Raw genomic sequence first — 19676 nt, 5'->3', positions numbered from 1 at the left:
GGAAGTGAAGGCAGAACATGGAGAAGGGTGGTCGACAGAGGACATTTCTTTTTTCCAGACAGACACACAAAGAGAATGAGTAAGCAAAGAGGAATAACGGCCAGAGGGAGAGGCTGAGGAAACAGAAGGAGAAAAACAGACAGAACAAGGTTTTTGCTTAGAGAAAATGACTGAACAACAGACCTGGATCCCAAATAATGAAAAACAAATATATCTGTATTTTAGAGTAGAACCTGATAAACAATAAATATAAAGTAAAAAGTCAATAATAATTGTTAAAACGCACGCCATCATGTAATTGAGAAAGAGCAAACCCATATGGATATATTCACTTCTGTATGTCCAGAACCTGGAAGAGAGTCTGCAGGGGGCAGGTAGTCAGGGAGTAAGTGACGAATGAATTAACAAATGAATGAATGAATGTAAGCAATGGCTGTTTGCTAACAGAATTGCAAGGACTGTTCTAAGAGACAGAAGGTTGTGTTAACAAAAAGAGTGAGAAAATAGGGGTACTTCAACATAGACTGGGATAGGGAAAAACCCAAGTGAAGGGTATTTTATTTTATTTTTGGATGCTACATATTTTACTGGAGCACCTGATGTGAGCATAGGATGAATGGTTCTTTCAGAGGAATATTTGGGAACTGTGAAGTTTCCCAGGGAACTGTGCTATGACAGAGCTCACAGCAACACCAAGAAACATCCAAGATGCTGTAGAGCCTTCACAGTTGACCCCTACCTATCCTGACCCCAGTGAATCCCATTTTGGACTTTAGATCTCTAAGTTGACCTAATTTTCATAGACTGGATATGCACCATGTGTACAATCAGTACTGAAGGCCTAGTCCCTTATGTTGACCACCTCCAAATGCTGACCAGTGTGTTATAGTCCTTTGGGTGGTCAACCTACACAGGTTGCACTTTATTTCTGCCATCTGTGACCTCACTATTCCCTTGGTTGTTGTGATCCTTGCTCTGTTTCCCAGGCTGGAGTGCAGTGGTGTCATCATAGCTCACTGCAGCCTCAAACTCCTAGGCTCTACAGTCTTTCTGCCGTGGCCTCCCAAACAGCTGGGACTACAAGTGAGTCCCACCACACCCCACTGGGTTTTCATACTTTTTGTAGAGACAAAGTTGCTGTGTTGTTCAGGCTGGTCTCAAACTCCTGACATCAACTGATCTTTCTACCACAGTCTAACAAAGTGCTGGGATTATAGGCATAAACTACCATGCCCGGAGCTCTTAACATTGTTCATGCTACAAATTCTGAACACTTACAGTTCTTTTCTCTCTGAACTGGCTTCTCCGTGTAGGACTAAAGAGTCATGGATGTGATTACTCTTGTAATCCATATAAGAGTCATGGATTACAACAGGTAATCACTGTAATTTTCAATGAGATGACAGTGCTGAGGGATCTCAAGAATGTGGCTTTGATGAATATGTGTGGTATAGATCTTCAAATGGACTATGGTATTGTTTGGTATGTAACATTAGTGTCCAGGGCATGAACATTTTTTTTTTTTTTTTCATTTTTGGACCTTCTACTGGAACCTGGTTTTCGGCTAAGCCTCCAGGCAGGGAGATTTGGCTACTTGACTGAGAGATGAAAGTATTTACAGGGGCATGTGTCCAAAAGAAAAAGCTATACCTTCCCCAGCTCTGGAATGGTCTGGAATGTGGACAGGGTGAGAGCCAGTGTGGATCCCGCAAATGAGGGTGACCCTCCTCAGATGAGGGCATCCAGTCAGGGGAGCCAAATCCCTGACTCAGGAGCATCTGATCTGACTTTAGTGCACTAGACATTCTTGTGAGAAGGCCTGTGAAGCTGAAAAGCAGCCCCTCCAAAGATATCATCATCTTCATTCTCAGAACCCAGGAATATGTGACCTTAAATGGCCAAAGGGACTTGTGGGTATGATTAAGTTAAAGATCTTCAAAGGGGAGACCATTCTGAATATCCAGGTGGGCCCAGTGTAATCACAAGCATTGTTCCTTACAAGAGGGCCATGGGGTCACAGAGAAGCAGAGAGAGATTTAATGGTGCTACACTGTTGGCTTTGGACACAAAGGAGGAGCTCACCAGCCATGGAAGGTAGGCAACTTCTTGATCTGGAAAAGGTGAGGAGAAGCAACCTCTAGGGAACTCCTGGAGAGGGTCCATCCCTGTCAACACTTTAATTTTAGCCTAGTGAATCCCATTTTGGACTTTAGATCTCTAAGAATTACAAGATTTTCAATGTGTAATGCTTTTTAAGTCGCCCAGTTTGTGGCAATTTGTTAGCACAGCAGTAAGAATATAATACGCAGAGGATGAGTTTCTAGTTTTCTCCAAGCCCTGATAATGTTTTTGCCTTATCAGACCCAATTTATTAGAATTCTGAGGAAGTGGTAGATGATTTAGTATCTGCGACAAGGTATCGTGACAGATGTTAATGTGGTTTTGCCTGTGGTCTCTGTTTTGGTTAAGGTCCCAAGAAAGGCAGTTAAACTAGGTGTCTGATTGTCCCAAATTCTTGAAGTATTCAGAAGCAAAAGTGTTGGAGAAATAGGGTTCTGCAGTATTAGTGTATGGCCCGTCCAGAATTATGTAAGACCAGGCTGAGAATTCACTAGAGGGTGGACAGAGCTGGTGTGACAGTCCGGTGGAGCTAGTTGGTTGGCTGCCATCCCACATCTTCCCTCTTCTGAAGCCCTGGGAGTGAATGATATAAAAGACTTGCACATGAGCTCCCTGCATTTTGGGGCTGGGACTAACTAGTGTCTTCAGTGACATTAGATGGGTGCTACACAGATCCAGAGCAGCAGTTATGTGACCACGGAGCTCATGGAGTTCACGTTTCAGACCCACCCACCACGTGGTGGGTCCCTTCTAGGGCCTGTACATAATTTTATATTTATAAGGTATATTCTTCTTAAATGAGACTTCCAAAACTATGTATGCAACCAGGGCACAGAATCCAAACTCACTCTGGTCTGTACACATTGGGGCAGCAAAAGTCAGTACCTATGGAAGGTTCCAAGCAGCTGGCTGAGGAGGCCAGGTCCAGGCTAGGCAGCCCCCATTGGGGGCCAGTGCCTCTCAGCAGGTCCCCATGAGAGATGGACCTGGCACATGGATATGTCCCATCAGCAGGGTATATCAAAGCCAGGGCATAGCCATGCTGGGGGCTCTATTGTCCTCTTCTTGGGTCCCCCTTCTCCCCAGCTCAACCTGGTTGGAGGTCACTAGGCTGAGGGTGGGCACAGCTTATGAGAGGGAGGATGGAACCAAGAGGAGAGAAGAACCTGGTCATGCTTTACCTTGGGAGAACATCAGCCAATCTACTGGATCTACCACAAAACAAGGGGTCACTCTGAAATAATTATCCAGAGCAAGCAACAAGTCTGGATGGATATGCACATTTAACTTACTGAGTTTTCTTGTTCTTGACCCATCCTTTCTTTTTGACTCTCTCCTAAGGGGTATTTTTGTATATTTTAGGTTTAGAACGTTACTGGGGAAGCCTTATAAGGGAGTAGAATTACAGAGGAAGTGTTCTGTTTGGGCACTGCTATGGCAGATTTCCCTGGACTTGGGGGAGCTATCCCAGTAGTAGATCTAACTTAGTCACTTCTGGTTTAGCAACTGCCATGTGCATTGATTTCCACTTTTGCACAATTGATTTTTGCTTCTGTTCCATTTTGTGTCTTTGTTTTTGGACAGATATCATATGATAAGTGTCTGAGAATTGTCTCAGAGAGGTCAGGGGACCTCATGAAGAAAGACCTATGTTGATACCAAACATCAACGAGTAAACACTCAGATTTATAGAGGATGGCATCAGGGTTGAGTTTAACTTTAGCTTTTTTGTTTTCCACCCTAACTTGCCAACAAGTGACTTAGAAAAGAAAGAACTTGAGGAGCTCTGTTTGTAGACCTTGAGGACACTAGTCTTGGTATTGTTTCAGAATCTGGCCAAATGTCCTTATGTTTCTCCAATAATCTCTTCATAAAGAATTTTCTAGCACAAGCAGAAAGATTAACAAATTCTTGGGAAGCAATTTCTCTGGAAAAAGGACAGCTTTACATTTACTAGTTTAATATATTACTATAGGGAATTTACTACTTAGATATCTGGAAAGTAAAATCCATTAATTCTCAGAATGTTAACTTCCTAAAGGAAGTATTCTTTGCTTTTCTTACTGCAGAGCTTAAAGATCAAAATTCTGCATTTTGACCATACTGTGTTTTTCCTTTACAATATTCAAAACATCTTTCCATTCTTGTTGGAGCCTAGTACAGTTTTTAAATGTCCAGCACACAAGAGTGAGGAAGTTATGCTAAGCATGGGTGCACTGCTTGAGTTTGGTGGGAGGGCCTGGGGCTCCTGGCTCATCCATGGACGCTGGTCAGTCTCCCACAAGCTGTGAAAGTTGACGTGAGGGCTGTGTTCACTCATTCATCTACTTTGGTTTGGACATTTGAGGAAATCTACAGGCATTCCCTTTTGTATCTATAATTACTTATTGATTTCTTGTTTTGTGAGTGCAGTGATGGTAAGAGCCAATGAAATGAATACAGCAGCAGTGAGAACAGAGAGCCCCGTGTGAGACAGGCCGTGAAGGGCAGGACTCTGCTCCCATCACAGCTCATTATTCTTTGGCTGAGTGACATGTGCAACCCAAGAGTCTGTTTTCCCTGACAAGAAAAGGTAGGATATTGAAAGATTAGTTTTATGTTTTGTTTCTTGCATCAAAATGGCAATAGTGATACAGCATCTCTATTCAGAGAAACCTGACCACCACGTCATGCCACAGGCAGAGTGGCATTCTTTTAGATCAATATTTCACGTTTGAGGGGTTGCAGCCATAAAAACACCAGGCCATGAATGTGAGTGGGGAAGAATTCATCTGGTTTCTAACCCCACTGATTGTCAACAAGAGTTTGGTTCTGACACTTGGTCTGTCTTTGGTTTGGACCTTGCATTTACGAACTAAGGATTTTTGGTTCACATATAAAGATACTGCATAGATGCTGTTAGCTCTGAAACACTTTGAGTTCCATAGAGCAAAATAACAAGTTTTGGGACCATGAGCGAAACATGGGAAAAGTAGTCTTCCACTGGATAACAGGGACTGGATGGGCATCTAGGATCTGGAGGAGACAGAGGAGGCGGGACACAAAGTGAGCAGGGATAATGACAATGCCAAAATGAAATCCTCAGGTCCACACTTTCAACTGCCTGTGGACAGGATAGCAGAGACAGTGTTCATCAGTCAAATGGCATTAAAATGTTCTAGAATTCAGAGCAGCAACTTCCAATGGTGTGTTTCTTCCCAGTCTGCAAAGCACTCGGATGACTGTTGTTCCATTTGAGATAATCAGCTGCCCAGCAAGGCAGGTGGCACAGCTGTCCTCAATGGAAAGCTACAGTGGGGTTGAGGGAGAGGATGCCCACAGTCCCCATGAAAGGCAGTGAAGTTCTTTGATGAGGGGTTGAGGAAAGCTACAGACTTGGCTACACAAAGTAAAAGAAAGACATCATAGAGGCCTAGGCCTGCAAACCAGCATGCCCCTGGGGCACGTCCAGCTGCCTATACAGATCATTCAGCCAGGTGCAAGAACTGCCATAGACCATTTTAAGAGGCCATTTAGTCATCAGCAATGACTCTCACCAGGGACAGAGAACTAGACCCACAGCAACCCCAGGGCATCCCTGACACGGTCCGTGACACCTGGAGGATCAAGGTCTACTCACTGGGTCCCATCTCTTCTCAGGAGTGGGCCACAGGGATGCTGAGGTCAACACTTACACTGATGGCCAGAGGGTCTCAAGTAGCTTGATGAAGGTCCAGCTGCAAGAGTGTGGCAAGGCTGCACCTTGGACCTTTGGCCATCTGTTCTTTGTATTTCACTAATAGTGTTACAAGCGTTTCAAACATCAGTTTGAGCTCAAGTTTTATTAGAAGTTGAATGCCAAGCACAAGCAAAGCACAGTCTCACTCTATTCTCCTCTGCTTCAAATAAATCTGGGGGAATATACTCATCTTGGGGTGCTATATGACAAAAGGGGTACTGGCTGGGCACAGTGGCTCACACCTCTAATCTTAGTATTTCTCTAGGCATTAGGAATGCTTGAGGCCAGGAGTTCTAGACCAACCTGAGCAAGAATAAGACCTTGTCTCTACAAAATATAGAAACATTAGCCAGGTGTGGTGGTGTGAGCCTGGAGGCTGAGGCAGAATGATCACTCAAGCCCAGGAGTTTAAAGTTGCAGAGAGCTATGATGATCATTGCCCTAAGCTATGATGACATCACTGTCCTGAGTTATGATGACATCTCTGCCTTGTAGCATGGTCTCTTCCACTTTCCCCTATTCCAGTCTTCCTGTGCCTGGAAGAAAGGAACGTCCCTATCTCTGAAGACACAGGGGCACAAAATGAATCTGAACCAGCAGGCCTTGCTAATAACCCCCACCCCTCCGGTTTATGACCTTTAGATCACACCTTTTTATCCTCCAATAACATTTCTCCATGACTGTCCACTGTTCATCAAACCTATCAAACCTAAACATAAAAAACACACACATTGGCCTGTGTCTTTGGCTCTTCATTTCCTTGTTGAAGCTCTCGTGTCACGTAGCCTCATGGCAGATGATTTTTTATGCTTTCCCTTGCTAATCTGTATTTTGTCACAGGGCGTCAGCTATGAGCCTGGTGATGGCTGGGGAAAGATTTCTTTTTTTCCTCCCATCTACATGTCAGGCCTAGAGAAGGGATGGCTGCCCACTGTCAACACCAGGAAAGCAATCACAGAGGAGAGAAATCAGACCTTTGGCTGTGGAGGGCAGAAGTTGTAGATAAAGAGATTTTCCTTTAATGTGAGTAAAACGTTCCAGATAGTCACAGCCACTCCAGGATGGAATAATATGCCTCATTAGGTCATGAGTGCGGTTGACATTGAAGATATTAAAGACAGAAGGAAATGGTTGCTGGAGTGCTACCCCCTGTCTCCTCTCACCACAGATGTTTAGCAGGGGTCATGTCGCCCACTTTTCCTGTCTTCCCTCACAGCTGGCTGCAGCCACAGGGCCCTGTTCTCACCCTGGGGTGTGAGCCCTAGTCTGGCAGCCTCCATTCTCTTTCCCTCCCTTCCCCCTATTCTCCCTGTGGAATGAGCAGGGGGCAGGGCCCGGAAGCTTTGCCCACACTGGCAAGGCAGAGCAACACGATGGCCCCATGGTCACCTGCTGGCCCTCGGCCACCTGCCTGACCAGGCGCAGGCTCCCAAGAGAGGAGATCTTTCTGGTTGGAACGCCGATAGTTTTTACTCACTCTATTAGAGAGACTTAGGTTGTGTCCCAACTAATACATCTCTCAGATTATTAAGCTATCAAATAAATATTTGTACACAATAATTTCTATAATCTTTACATTCTAAGCCCCTGCTCTAATTTATGTCCTTGCTTCCAAAACCAGCCATCCCAACAGTCCCCACCACAGTCCAACATAAGCACCCCACTATGGCAGTGACCGCAGTTTTTTTTAAGCCCCAAGTTTCAAAAACCATCAAGAACTTCCCCTCTCTGGCTTCTCTAGTTCTATCCAGTCTCTCCCTAAGGTTCGTCTTCTTATCCTTTAGAAAATATCCTTTGTAATGATATGAATGACAACAAAATTTAAAAATTCTATTTGTGGCTATCTAAACTTAAAGATTGGTTCAAAAAAGGATGACACATTATTTAGCCTGCATGTACTAACATGATTCTGCAAATATTTATGTTCCCTTGGGGCGGAGGGGGTGGACCCAGAAGAGGAGACCTCAGGAAAGTTGAAGATTCAGACAACACAAATACGTTTTGGCTCAAAATATGTCATGAATCAAACATACTTTTGTATTGTTCAATACCCCCAGCCAGAAGAATATGCTGACTGTCTTTCCAAGTAACATCAAGTAGCAAGCTAATTAAATAAGACCCCAGCCTCTGTGCCTGGAATCTTGGAGAAAATCAGCCAGTGACAGATGGGCTGAATTCTGCCCTGTAGACATACGTGCTGCTTTCATCCCAACTTCCCAGTGTCCCCTCATATTCCCCTTCTTACCCCCCGTGCCCTTACTTTTACCTCCCAATTACGAGGACTCTATACATTCCTCAAGATTTGGGTCTCCACTTTTCTCTCCCTTAGTCTGGAGTGTATAATTGGGAACCTAATGAATTTGCCAATAATTGTTTCATATTTCATCTTTACCCTCAGCAGCTCCTTCCCGTATCTTCCGTTTTCCTTAGAACCCTTCCTTTGTTAAGCCTATAATAGGTGTTTAATAAATAGATTTGAAGCATGGATAATTAAAAGATACGGATCAGACTTCTTCCCCCATGCTATGTAAATTAGCAGTGAAGAACAAAACAGAACCCTATTTCCCCACTGATTAAAAACAATTCATAAGGATGGATGGATTTGGTTCTCTGACAAAAGGGCTTTCCACATGAAAAGCTTTTTTTGAATTTTGAGCTTTGCTATGAGCAGCTCTTGTGACATGGTGCACCCAGGCCCCCCTTTCATTTCACAACTGCATAATTTGGAGATTATTAAGAATAGCTCTTTCTCAATATTTTTTAATCATGGGTCACCTAAAAACACCACCATCAATTTGTTCGGCCCTCCTGCTTAAATCTCCTCACTCTTTAAACTATCTTTAGCTCTTGAGTTTTTAGCTCCATTAAATTCCCGTCAAGACATTCTTTTTTATTTTCTTTTATGGAAATAGAAAGGCAAGGGCACTATTTGAACGCTCTGGCCAACGTGGAAAAACTAAGATGGGAAACTCCTATTGCTGCTGGGAAGTCTGGAAGAGCCGTCTCCCTCCTTTCAGCGCATGCACGGATGGGAAGGTGTGTTTCAGCCCAGGGGAAACAGTCAGGGTGGAGCACAAGTGGGGTTTGTACTTCACCGAGCTTCTGGGACCACCGAATCAGAATGACCAGTTCCTTTCTACTTCACAGCACAGTCTTCATGTGTGAGATATGAAGCTGAAGGACCCTCTTCTCGCTCCTGGAGGAGCCTCAAAGCAACTAAGCGGAGGTCCGGGGGTTTGGATTTCAGGTAAAGCAGAGGGGGAGCCAGAGCCTTTTGCATGAAGGGCTCACCCCAACATGCGGAGCATGAGGGAGACCCTGAGTTAATCTAGAACCCTCCTCTAGCACTCAGTTCTGCACTCTTTGTTTCAACTTAAACATACTTCCTGTTAGAAAATAGGAAAATTTTGAAAGAGAAATAAATAGGCTAAATTTTATAAACCTAATGTGCAAAGTAGTAAATATTTAAGGGAAGTAGGAAGGCCTTGGGGAAATCTAGAAATAGATAACAACTTAGTAGAGACAGCTATTAAATATTTACTTTTTCCCATTGGCTTAGAGAAAAAGACAAATTTTCCCTGTGGCAAGATATTCCCTAGGAGAGCTGTGGCCCCATGTTCCTTTGTCTTGAGCCGGTCCCTGCCAGGCTGGTCAAATGGGGACAGAGGCAGTGATGGCCTCAGCTCTCTCCCCCACTCCCTGCAAGGTGGTGGTCTGGGCTGTTCTCGATGGAAGCCCACACTCCCTTCCCAAGTCCGGCTCAGGCTTTCCGAATCCCGGCACCGAGCCAATGCCTGTGCTTCCCGCCTTTCAGCGGTGTTCTCTACCCTGCGTGTTAACGTGAATTTAAACTGCCCACGCTTGCTGGTCTGATAACAACAAAACAGTTTCTGGGAAATGTTATTAAAACGTTCTCTCCTCCTAACCCCAAAAAGAGATGTTATGCATTCTTTATTTAGCAGCACTTGGAAATGAAGTGTAAAATCAAAATTTCTATATATGATATTTTTCTCTAAAGGTATTTTTGAAACACATTGGGGGTGAAGACTCCTTTGAAATGTTTGAAACGTGTGATAGAAACGCCTGCTTGCCTCGGGGGTGGAGGAGGGTACGGAGCAAAGGTTGACCGCTTCATCATCTACAGTTGTCAGCTGAGGACATCATCTTTCCCCCGACAATAACTCAGTGAGGTTCTCAGGGGCTTAGGAACATGGGTCACACTGCTGGGTCTTCCATGTTCCTAGGCTATGATACTTCTTCACTTCCTGCATTGCTTTATATTTATATAGTTTTTTGTCTCAAATTATATGTTTTCAAAATACCCGTGTTTGTTATTTTCTAATCTATCGTAAAATATAGAAGCTCAGGAAAGCAAGGCTTATTTCCTTCTCAGATGATGTAGGGCAAGACCAGAGTGTGGGTCCGTCCGGTCCAGAGACACCAGGGTCTTGGAGAGACTCGGGGGACACTCAGCCTCTTCTCTTGCATCGTTGTTAATTCTCTTTGCTGTTTGTTTCCATGACTGAGGCTGTTGGACGAGTGCCCCCCATAACCGTGAGGTCAGCACGACCACCCCAGGCCGTGTGTTTGGACGTGCGGGTTGCGCGCAGCTGATGAGCAAGAAGGTGAAGTGAACCTTACCTTTTTGTACAGACTCCTCAGATCTCGATACTGCCACATGCTGTTTAGGACCTGAGATGCAGCCTTGACCACTTTCGGAGAGTGTCTGATAAAGAAAAGACAGGAAACGCAACATGTGAGTGGACGGCAGAGCCTCAACATGATGCGACGTCTCAGGAAAGGTCAGGGAGAAACATCCATGTGTCTTTTCTGGCTCTTTTTCTCTCAGCCTGGAGATTGCAAGGGGTGTCCTGCCCCCCACCCCCACCCCAGCCCCATTCTCATCAGCACACCCAAGAGGGTGAGAGACGGGAATGCGGGACAGTTTGGCAGGGAATTTTCAAGCTGCAGACATAAGAGTGGTATTTAGTTGAAATGCAGACTTAGCATTTGACCACAAAATGGGACAGAGAGAAGAAAAAACAGTGAGTGGGAAGGGCCAGATTTAGGAGTTTTAAGGCAGGTGGAGTACAGCTGTGTAGCAAAAAGCAATTCACTGTCCCCAGTGAAGCACAGGAGCACATGCAGTGTTGCTCTCCACACCTGCGTGACTGCAGGGGCGGGTTCTGCAAGTGCTGATGTAAGCACAGGAGACTGGCAGTGACTGCCAGTGTGCGCACATGCTCCTGTATGTATATAGATGAATGCATGTCTAAATATATACAGCGAGCTCAGTAACAAAGCCCTATAAAGTTCTGTCCTCTGGACCATACTGAAAAGCCAAGGTCACATAAAGCCTTGGAATAGGGGTTCTCATCCTTTATTTGATCCATGTCTTTGAGATCTCTATGAAAATGTAATTATGTATTTTGGTTCAGTGCCAGTCTGTACCTCAAAACAGAGGCTATGTCAATACATCAGTGTTGATTTAAGTCAGCCAGATCCTAGGAAGTCACATTGACTGGTGGGCAGGAAATATTGGCTGTGTGTTCTGGATTCCCACAGGCTGGTTCCCAACTAACTGCATGGCTCTAGTGGCTGACAGAGACATCTGTGGGCTATCACAGGGCCTGGCACCTTTTTCTCTAAAGCACTGGATAATAAATATTCTTGGCTATGGAGGCCTGCTCAACTCTATAGCATAAAAAGAATAAAAAACACAACACACAAACGAATAGGTGTGGCTGTGACCCAGGAACTATAACAGATAGTGGATGGAACTTGGCCTCTGGGCCAGTTTGCAGACCCCTGGTTCCTTGTGAGTGGTGGCTCTTGGTGTTGCCAGGGTACAATCATTTATGAAGACTTCACTGTGATGAATACACTGAAGCTGACCAGTGGCCTGGTGTGGCCCATAGACCCACTACAGAAAATACAACATTTGGATCAAAGATGGCATCGAAATAAGATGGCTTTTAAAACAGAAAGTGAGTAGATGGTTAGATGGGTCAGACTGCTTGGATTTGAGAGCCAAAGTAAATGGATACTATGAGGACATGCACTTCATAATGAAGTTATGAGATGCCAACAATATACCAACTTGATAAAACGGCTGCTGTTTTCCTGGGTCTTCATGTTTGTCATTTAGACCAATTACATTAAAGGTTTTTTTTTACCTGTTCATCTATGGACAATGGTAATAGTCAATCTGTCTGCTATTATTACTGAGATGGAATTCAACTTTTATATGTAGAAGTGTATTAGTTATATCACATATTTTCAAGAGAAAATATAGAGTTCGTATAAATTTCTATTTTTTTCTCTATGAAAGGTTAGCTATATTTAAATGACATATTTACTTTTACTGAAGTGAATGGTTGCTACATAATTTCATAATTTATGATAGTATCATGGTCTAAAGGTACAGGCATACCTCATCTTATTGTACTTCATTTTTTAAAAATTGTGTTTCACAGATATTGTATGTTTTACAAATGAAGGCTTGGGCAGACCTGCATTTTTAAATAAAGGCTTGGGCCACCCTCATTTGTAAATGAAGGCTTTACGAATGAAGATTTGGACAAGTCTCTGGGTGCCATTTTTCCAACAGAATGTGCTGACTTTGTTGAGTCACGTTTTGGTAATTCTCACAATATTCAAACGGCTTTATTATTATTATATCTGTTACGGTGACCTATGATCAATGCCCTTTGATGCTCGTCTTGTAATGTTTTGGTGTAGGATGAACCCAGCCTATAGAAGACGGAAAACTTGATGTTACTTGTATATTCTGACTTCTACCCCATTCCTCCTTCTCTCTCCCTCTCCCCAGGCCTCTCCATTCCCCGAGACACAATAATATCGGAATTAAGCCCATTAATAACCTTGCAATGGACTCTATGTGTTCAAGTCGAAAGAATGGTTGCACTTCTCTCATTTTAAATCAAAATCTAGGAATGATTCAACTTAGTGAGAAAAGCCCGCCAATAGCAGAGGCAGACCGAACGCTAGGCTTCTTGTGTCAAATAGCCAGATTGTGGAATCCAATGGAAACGTTTTTGAAGGAAATTAAAAGTGGCAAGTCCAGCAAACATGTGAATAATAAGGAAGCAAAACAGGTCCATGGCTGCTGTGGACAAAGTTCAAGTGATCTGGACAGAAGGACACTCAGGTGCAACTTTGCTTTCAGTGAAAGCCTAACCTCCAGACCAAGCACCTATAGGTTCTTGTGGTTCTGTGAAGGCTGAGAAAGGTGAAGAAGCTACAGAAGAAAGGTTTGAAGCTAACAGAGGACGGCTCATGAGGTTTAAGGACAGATGTTCCCACAACATGCAACTGTAAGGTGACACAGTAAGTGACACAGAAGCTGCGGCAGGCTTTCCACAAGACCAAGCTAAGGTCCTGAGGACAGCAGCTACACTAAACAGCAGATTTTCAATGTAGATCAAACAGCCTTTTATTGGAAGAAGATGCTATCTAAGAATTTCATAGCTAGAGAGGAGAAGTCAACGCCTGACTTCAACACATGAAAGGACAGCCTGACTCTTTTGTTAGGGGCTCACGTCACTGGTGATTTCAAGTTGAAGTCAATGCTCTACCATTCAAAAATCCCAGGGCCCTTAAGAACATGCTAAATCTACTCTGCCTGTGATCTATAAATGGAACAACAAAACCTGGATGGCAGCACATCTGTTTATAGCATGGCTTACGGAATATTTTAGATCTCACTATTGAGTTCTATTGGTCAGAAAAAAAAAAGATTCCTTTTAAAATAGTACTGTTCATTGACAATGGACCTGGTCACCCAAGAACTCTGATGGAGATGTACAAGGAGATCAATGTTTTTGTCCTGCCTGCTAACACAACATCCATTCTGTAGTCATGGATTAAGAAATAATCTTCACTCACTCAAGTCTTATTATTTAAGAAACATTTTGTAGGGCTAGTGCTGCCATATGTAGTGATACCTCTGATTGCTCCGAGAAAAAGGCCATTGAGAATATTCTGGAAAGAATTCACCATTTGAGATGCCATTAAGACTCTGTGATTCATGGGAAGAGGTCAAAACATCAACACTAACAGGAGTTTGGAAGAAGTTGATTCTGACTTCCTGAATGACTTTGAAGTTGTCAAGCCTTTAGTTTAGGAAATCAATTAAGATATGGTGGAAAAGGCAACAGAACCAGAATTAGAAGTGGGGCCTGAATATGTGACTGAATTATTACAGTATCACCAAAAAACTGAAATGGATAAGGAATTGCTTCTTATAGATGAGCAAGGGAAGTGGTTTCTTCAGATGGAATTTACTCTAGGTGAAGATACATGTATGTACTGTAAACATGGTTGAAATCACAATAAAGAATTTATAATACTATATAAACTTATCTGATAAAGCAGCAGGGTGGTTTGAGAATCAAGTGATACAGCAAACTTTATCACTGTCTTATTTTCAGCAATTGTCACAGCCACCCCAACTATCAGCAATGACCACTCTAACCAGTCAGCAGCTATAAACATCAAGCCGAGACCTTCTACCAGCAGAAAGATAATGACTTTCTGAAGGATCAGATGGTTGCCAGGAATTGTTTTGCAATAAGATATTTTAAATTTAAGTATGTTTATTATATTTGCTAGAGATGGTGCTATTATATACTTCATAGACTACAATATAGTGTAAACACAATGTTCATAGGCCCTGGAAAACCAAAGAATTCCTGTGACTCGCTTCATTGAAATATTTGCTTTATTGCAATAGTGTCTCTGAGGTCTGCCTGTATTTCCTTTGACTTATAAACAGAGAACTTTAGGTTTTTCCATGAATACAAATAAAGTACATTTTATTCTTATATAATCGATGCTGAACAAAGATTAAATGCTATGTTTTGTTGTATTTTATCATCGTTAGGTAGATACTTGTTCCCGACAATAGCCGAGTAACTTCAGAGGAACAGATATTAATATTCAGGTAGTGCTAGTGTACTTGAAACATATTTAGTATGCAGAAATTCCTCTGACACCGTGTGGTTTTGTTTTTCTACCTTAGTTACAAAACAGAGACTGTGAATGTGTAATGACTAGCAGGCTGTAACCCCTCAATTAAAATGCCAGCACATCACAGCGTTACACTAACACGCAAAGGTCAGAGAAATGTTGCTTTCTTTTCAGACTTTCATTTTGATCCATTTACCATAGAAACTTCTACTTGAAAAACTGTAACTACTGATTGAAGGACTTGAACAATTGAGCGTTTCTAATGTGACAAGTGATCACAGCCCAAGCCACAATACACAGTTCTTTACTGACAGTAACAGTCGAGCCTGTTAATAGCTTTTCTGTCTTATGACAAAATACAGTGACACATTTCAACACTATTTCCTATATAACTGTTAAAACTGGCAAAAACAAATGTATTCTTATAACAGATGAATGCCATCCAAGGTCCATAAGGAGTGTTTAAAATGATGTGAAAAGAATAAGTTATCAAGACTTCAAATGGTGAGTATGAGACTCCTCTAAGAGTTAATAACAATTACACAACATCTGATCTTCCCCCAAGCTGTCAGATCAGGGGTGGCTGAAGATTTTAGTTAGTGTGATTCACTGTGACTGCTCAACACTGCTATGCCCGCGACACGGTCCCAGAGTCTAAGTCCCATGGGTCATGTTCCCAGGCACTGAGCGTGTAGTTCCACAGACTGTGATTGGAAACTTTCCAGTCTAACTCTTTAACATCACTGTATATATTACGTTGTATATACTGAGAAATAAATATAAATATGGAAAATGGAAGGGCATATCTGGATTGCTGCTTCGATCTGTTTTCCTGTGTTATCTCAAATAAAAATCAGGTTTGAACCAAACTTATTTCTGAAAATAAATTTTTGAGGACAATTTAGGGTGGACAGGTATGTGTACATTTCATCAGTGAACCAGGTTAACTGGTTGATATTCCTGCCATTCCCAATTATTAAATTATCTCTAATTCCAAAAATTCTATTTTAATAAAGAATTTACATTTCCTTAAAACATGCTTAGAAGTCCATGAGAATCTCACCACCTACATTCAGACTAGAATTTTGAGATAAATTTGGAATTTCATGCTAAGATTTGGAGACATTTTTCTGGATTCATTTTAAGAGCAGTGAAAAGCAATAACGAGACTGAAGTGTAGGTAAAAGGTGAGGACGAATGTTGTTATGAAGATCTTGTTTTGTTTTGATCCTTAAATCAGTCAGTATATTAAAAAAAACAGATAAACTGCATGGAAAACTAGATGAGACTGACAGAGCAGGAGAATTACAACTGGGAAGACGCTGAATTCCACCCAATTTAACACTTCTTATTAAACTCATAAATCCAGGATGTTGGTGTTAGAAAAACAGATAAAGGGACAATGAGATAAAGCAAGTGACTATTCCATAGAAAAACTTTGTATCAAATTAAAGGGAATTTATGAGATCATCTGCAGTGAAAAAAATCTTCCTATTCATAGTAATCAAGGTCGGATCAGGGCCGGGTGCGGTGCCTCAGGCCTGTAATCCCAGCACTTTGGGAAGCCAAGGTGGGTGGATTGCCTGAGCTCACGAGTTGGAGACTAGCCTGAACAAGAGCAAGACCCTGTCTTTAAAAACAGGTAGGGGTTGTGGCGGGCACCTAAAGTCCCAGCTACTCAGGAGGCTGAGGCGAGAGAATCACTTGAGCCCAAGAGTTTGAGATTGCTGTGAGCTATGATGCCATGGCACTTTACCAAGGGTAACAAAGTGAGACTCTGTCTTAAAAAAAAAGATTGGACCAGGCCTAACAGGACCATATTCTGTATTGGCAATGTGGATGTATACTATTTCATAAATGGCTTCCTCAGATGTTATTAAAATTTTGTTCTTCAAAAAATTTTCTTTGACCACAGGACTGATTAAAGCATCTTTTCTCTTTAAGGCCCATTTACTAATGCTTACCGCTGTAGAGATGTTCACACATTTGGAGGGGATTAATACACGCCAAACCATTCCTCAAAGCTCTGTAGTCTTATAATTCAGAGAAAATACTTTAATCTTTGAATGTCTCATGAATATAGACAATTATATCTGATTGTTTTTGTGGACTACGACTTCACTGCGTGTAGGTGTGTGTGCTCAAAAAATCATTACCATATTAAGCTCTTAATGCTCAGAACAGTTAAGCACTTCAGTGGGAGATTCCAAAAGTTGGCTGAAGCTACAGAAAGATGAAAACCCAGTGGCTTCCTGTCCGTGTAGGATAGCATTTACTGTAAGCACAGTATCATAGGATGCAATTCAAGTCAACAATCTATGCTGTACAATTACTACATTTGAGTCCAGTGGGGCTGTTTTACTTGATATGAGAAAACATTCAAATCCAAATGCTGAACTGTTGACTGAACTGTTTGGAAGTCTCAGGGTGCTTAAGTAGAAACCCTGCATCTTCTATAAAACATGGGTAATATTCTCATTATTAAGTGAAATAATGAGGTAGAATTTTCAGAAAGCCTCAAAATGCATCCCACACAGCATTTAATAACAAAAGAAAAAATATTTAGTATTTAAATGTGAAGAAATTGGGGGGGGAAGAATGAAAAGTCGAGAAGTAGACCCCGATGACCAAAGATTTACCCTCGTAATCTTATTGGATTATGTTGAGGGACATCCAGGAAGTAAAATTTAATTAAGGTTAGTAAGGGTTTCTGTAAAATTGACAGCTTGCTACCATACTGACACTCCAGCTTGTGAAGATAGTTTTTGGTTGTATATAGTAAGATACCTTTGGTTCTTAAATCAGACTGGGGGATATTCCTATCTGAGGTGGCTGCAGCTACTTTTCCAGCAAGTCTGATCACTTTTTCTCCCATTTACATGAACACCCTCTTTCCTTGCTGCTAACCCCTCTTTCTTGGAAATACCTATTTATTCTTTAAGATTTGATTATCATTTCTTCCAAGAAGCACATTATGACAGCCCTTAGTTTTAGATCGGAAAGTGTAGGCATAGTTATTGCTGAATTAAATAATTTGCACCAATCTCATAGCTAGTAAGGGAGGGTACTGGGGTAGAATCAAGTTCTCTCTGACTCCGTCACACTCTGTCTACTCCTCTGTCCTTCCTGCATGATGACTTGTTATGACTCGGGGGCTACTGTGATGTTGGTAAGGTGGTCCTGACTTGATATGCAGAGCTGGAGAGTCACAGAGCCGGAGGATGTGGGACATCAACACATGGACCCCCAACCACAGAGGAACAAAAACAGCAAGATCCCTTCATGTGTGCTGGTTAAGGTGGCACCTCTCCCATGCTGAGGGACACACTAGCACAAATGCTGGATTGCCAAGTCCCCCTTAACAGTACTGTGGTAGTTGCTAGTCACCAAATCATTATTTATCAGGTCAGAATTGGCAAGAATATTAGCTTTCACTGAGTGGTGGGAGAACTGGAAGCCATCTGCTATTTTTCTTCTCTTGATCATCACAGACATCTGCTTTTTGGTGACGTTCAACAGTTTTACCCATAACCAGGAGACGAAGCTCTCAGAACCAGTTCTACCAATACAGAGACACATGCCAGCACTCCTCCAACAGACGGGATGTCACCAGCGAACTTACTTATCTCCTTTGCTTTTGGAGATGCCAACCAACTTCTCGATGCCGCCAGCATCCCGTAAGGCCTTGGCGTTCTCCATGTTCTTGGTGATCACCTCGTGCAGCGTGCAGCAGACGGCCGTCACGGTGTCGTCCGACATGGCCTTGCTCGCCGCGTTGTTGCTGTTATTCCCACCCGGGAGCCTGTGAACCAGGTCTCGCATGGCGTACTTGCCTTTGGAAAAGAAAACGAAAGGAAGAATTGAAAGGAGGCCAAGATGGGAAGAGGAAAGAGGGAGAGGTGGGTCCGGGGAGAAGAGGACGTGAGAACCCACATCCCACTTAACATTGCTTGTTTCCCAGCACAGAAAGTTCTCATCTGGTAATTCTGGACACGTGTAGAGAGAAAACAGTATTTCCTCAGGTCAAATGGGTGTATTTTGGTGCTAGATTGATGTGGTGGGATCGAATCACTGGCAAATTATTTCATGCCTCGAAGCCTTATTTTTTTCAATCTGTGAAGCAAGACAGTAGTGGCCGTTGTAAAGACTACATGAGTAAATGTATGAACAGCATGTAACATGGGGATTAACAAGGACACAGGACTTGATAGTTTTTAGCTGTTACTAGGCTCCTACTTAATGTTCACAGAAGGTAAGAGAATGGAGGCAATTCTAACATAACCCTCAAAAATACTGTAATGGAGTTAGGTTGGGCTCTTTTTTCTTTTAACAAGTAAGAGTCAAACCATAAATATATAGAAAGCACGATCATATATGTGAGTGCTGACACCTGTAAAGAAGAGAGAAACACTGACAGAGGGGGAGATACGTAACTAAGTGTCCTTTGAACTGGAGTAAACCGATCATCTATTCGTCTCCCTGATAGGATTTTTTGTGTGCTTCTACCAGATAACATTTACTAATTTGGCATGTTTTTGTGTGAAAAATAATAGAATCTGCCTCTGCTTCTTTAAATCACTTTATCATTATTAATCTTCCTACTCCCAGTGATAAAGGTACTTATAATGACAAATTTATGGAGTACTTTTAGTTTACAGAACACTCTAGGCAATTACCAGTAACCCTGAAAGACAATTAATTTATCCCACCTGCAGCTTCCAATTCTGTTCCTTTAATTTACTTGTGGAAGTAAATGAACGCCTACAGCAAAGTTGGCTGTTCTTAAATTTTTCAGATGGAATTGGCAAGTGACCAAAGTTAGATCCCTTCCTGGTCTTCCTTCCTC

General features: G+C 42.4%; 1 protein-coding gene across 6 annotated transcripts in view; it reads right to left on the bottom strand.

Moving 5' to 3' along the window:
- The window catches only part of CTNND2 (catenin delta 2), an 889124-nt gene that overhangs the window by 30346 nt on the left and 839102 nt on the right, over positions 1-19676 (bottom strand). For all 6 annotated transcript variants that reach the window (XM_003789546.2, XM_012805017.1, XM_012805013.1 and 3 more), the window contains 2 exons: positions 18453-18663; positions 10481-10565 (listed from right to left, as the gene is read on the bottom strand). In XM_003789546.2, coding sequence (XP_003789594.1) covers positions 10481-10565; positions 18453-18663 — 296 coding nt within the window. The remainder of the gene's footprint in view (positions 1-10480; positions 10566-18452; positions 18664-19676) is intronic.

The sequence above is a fragment of the Otolemur garnettii genome, unplaced genomic scaffold, assembly GCF_000181295.1.
Source record: "Otolemur garnettii isolate 467f Iridium unplaced genomic scaffold, OtoGar3 scaffold00033, whole genome shotgun sequence".
In the NCBI taxonomy this organism is placed as follows: Eukaryota; Metazoa; Chordata; class Mammalia; order Primates; family Galagidae; genus Otolemur; species Otolemur garnettii.
This window is presented reverse-complemented; position numbering and strand designations above follow the sequence as displayed.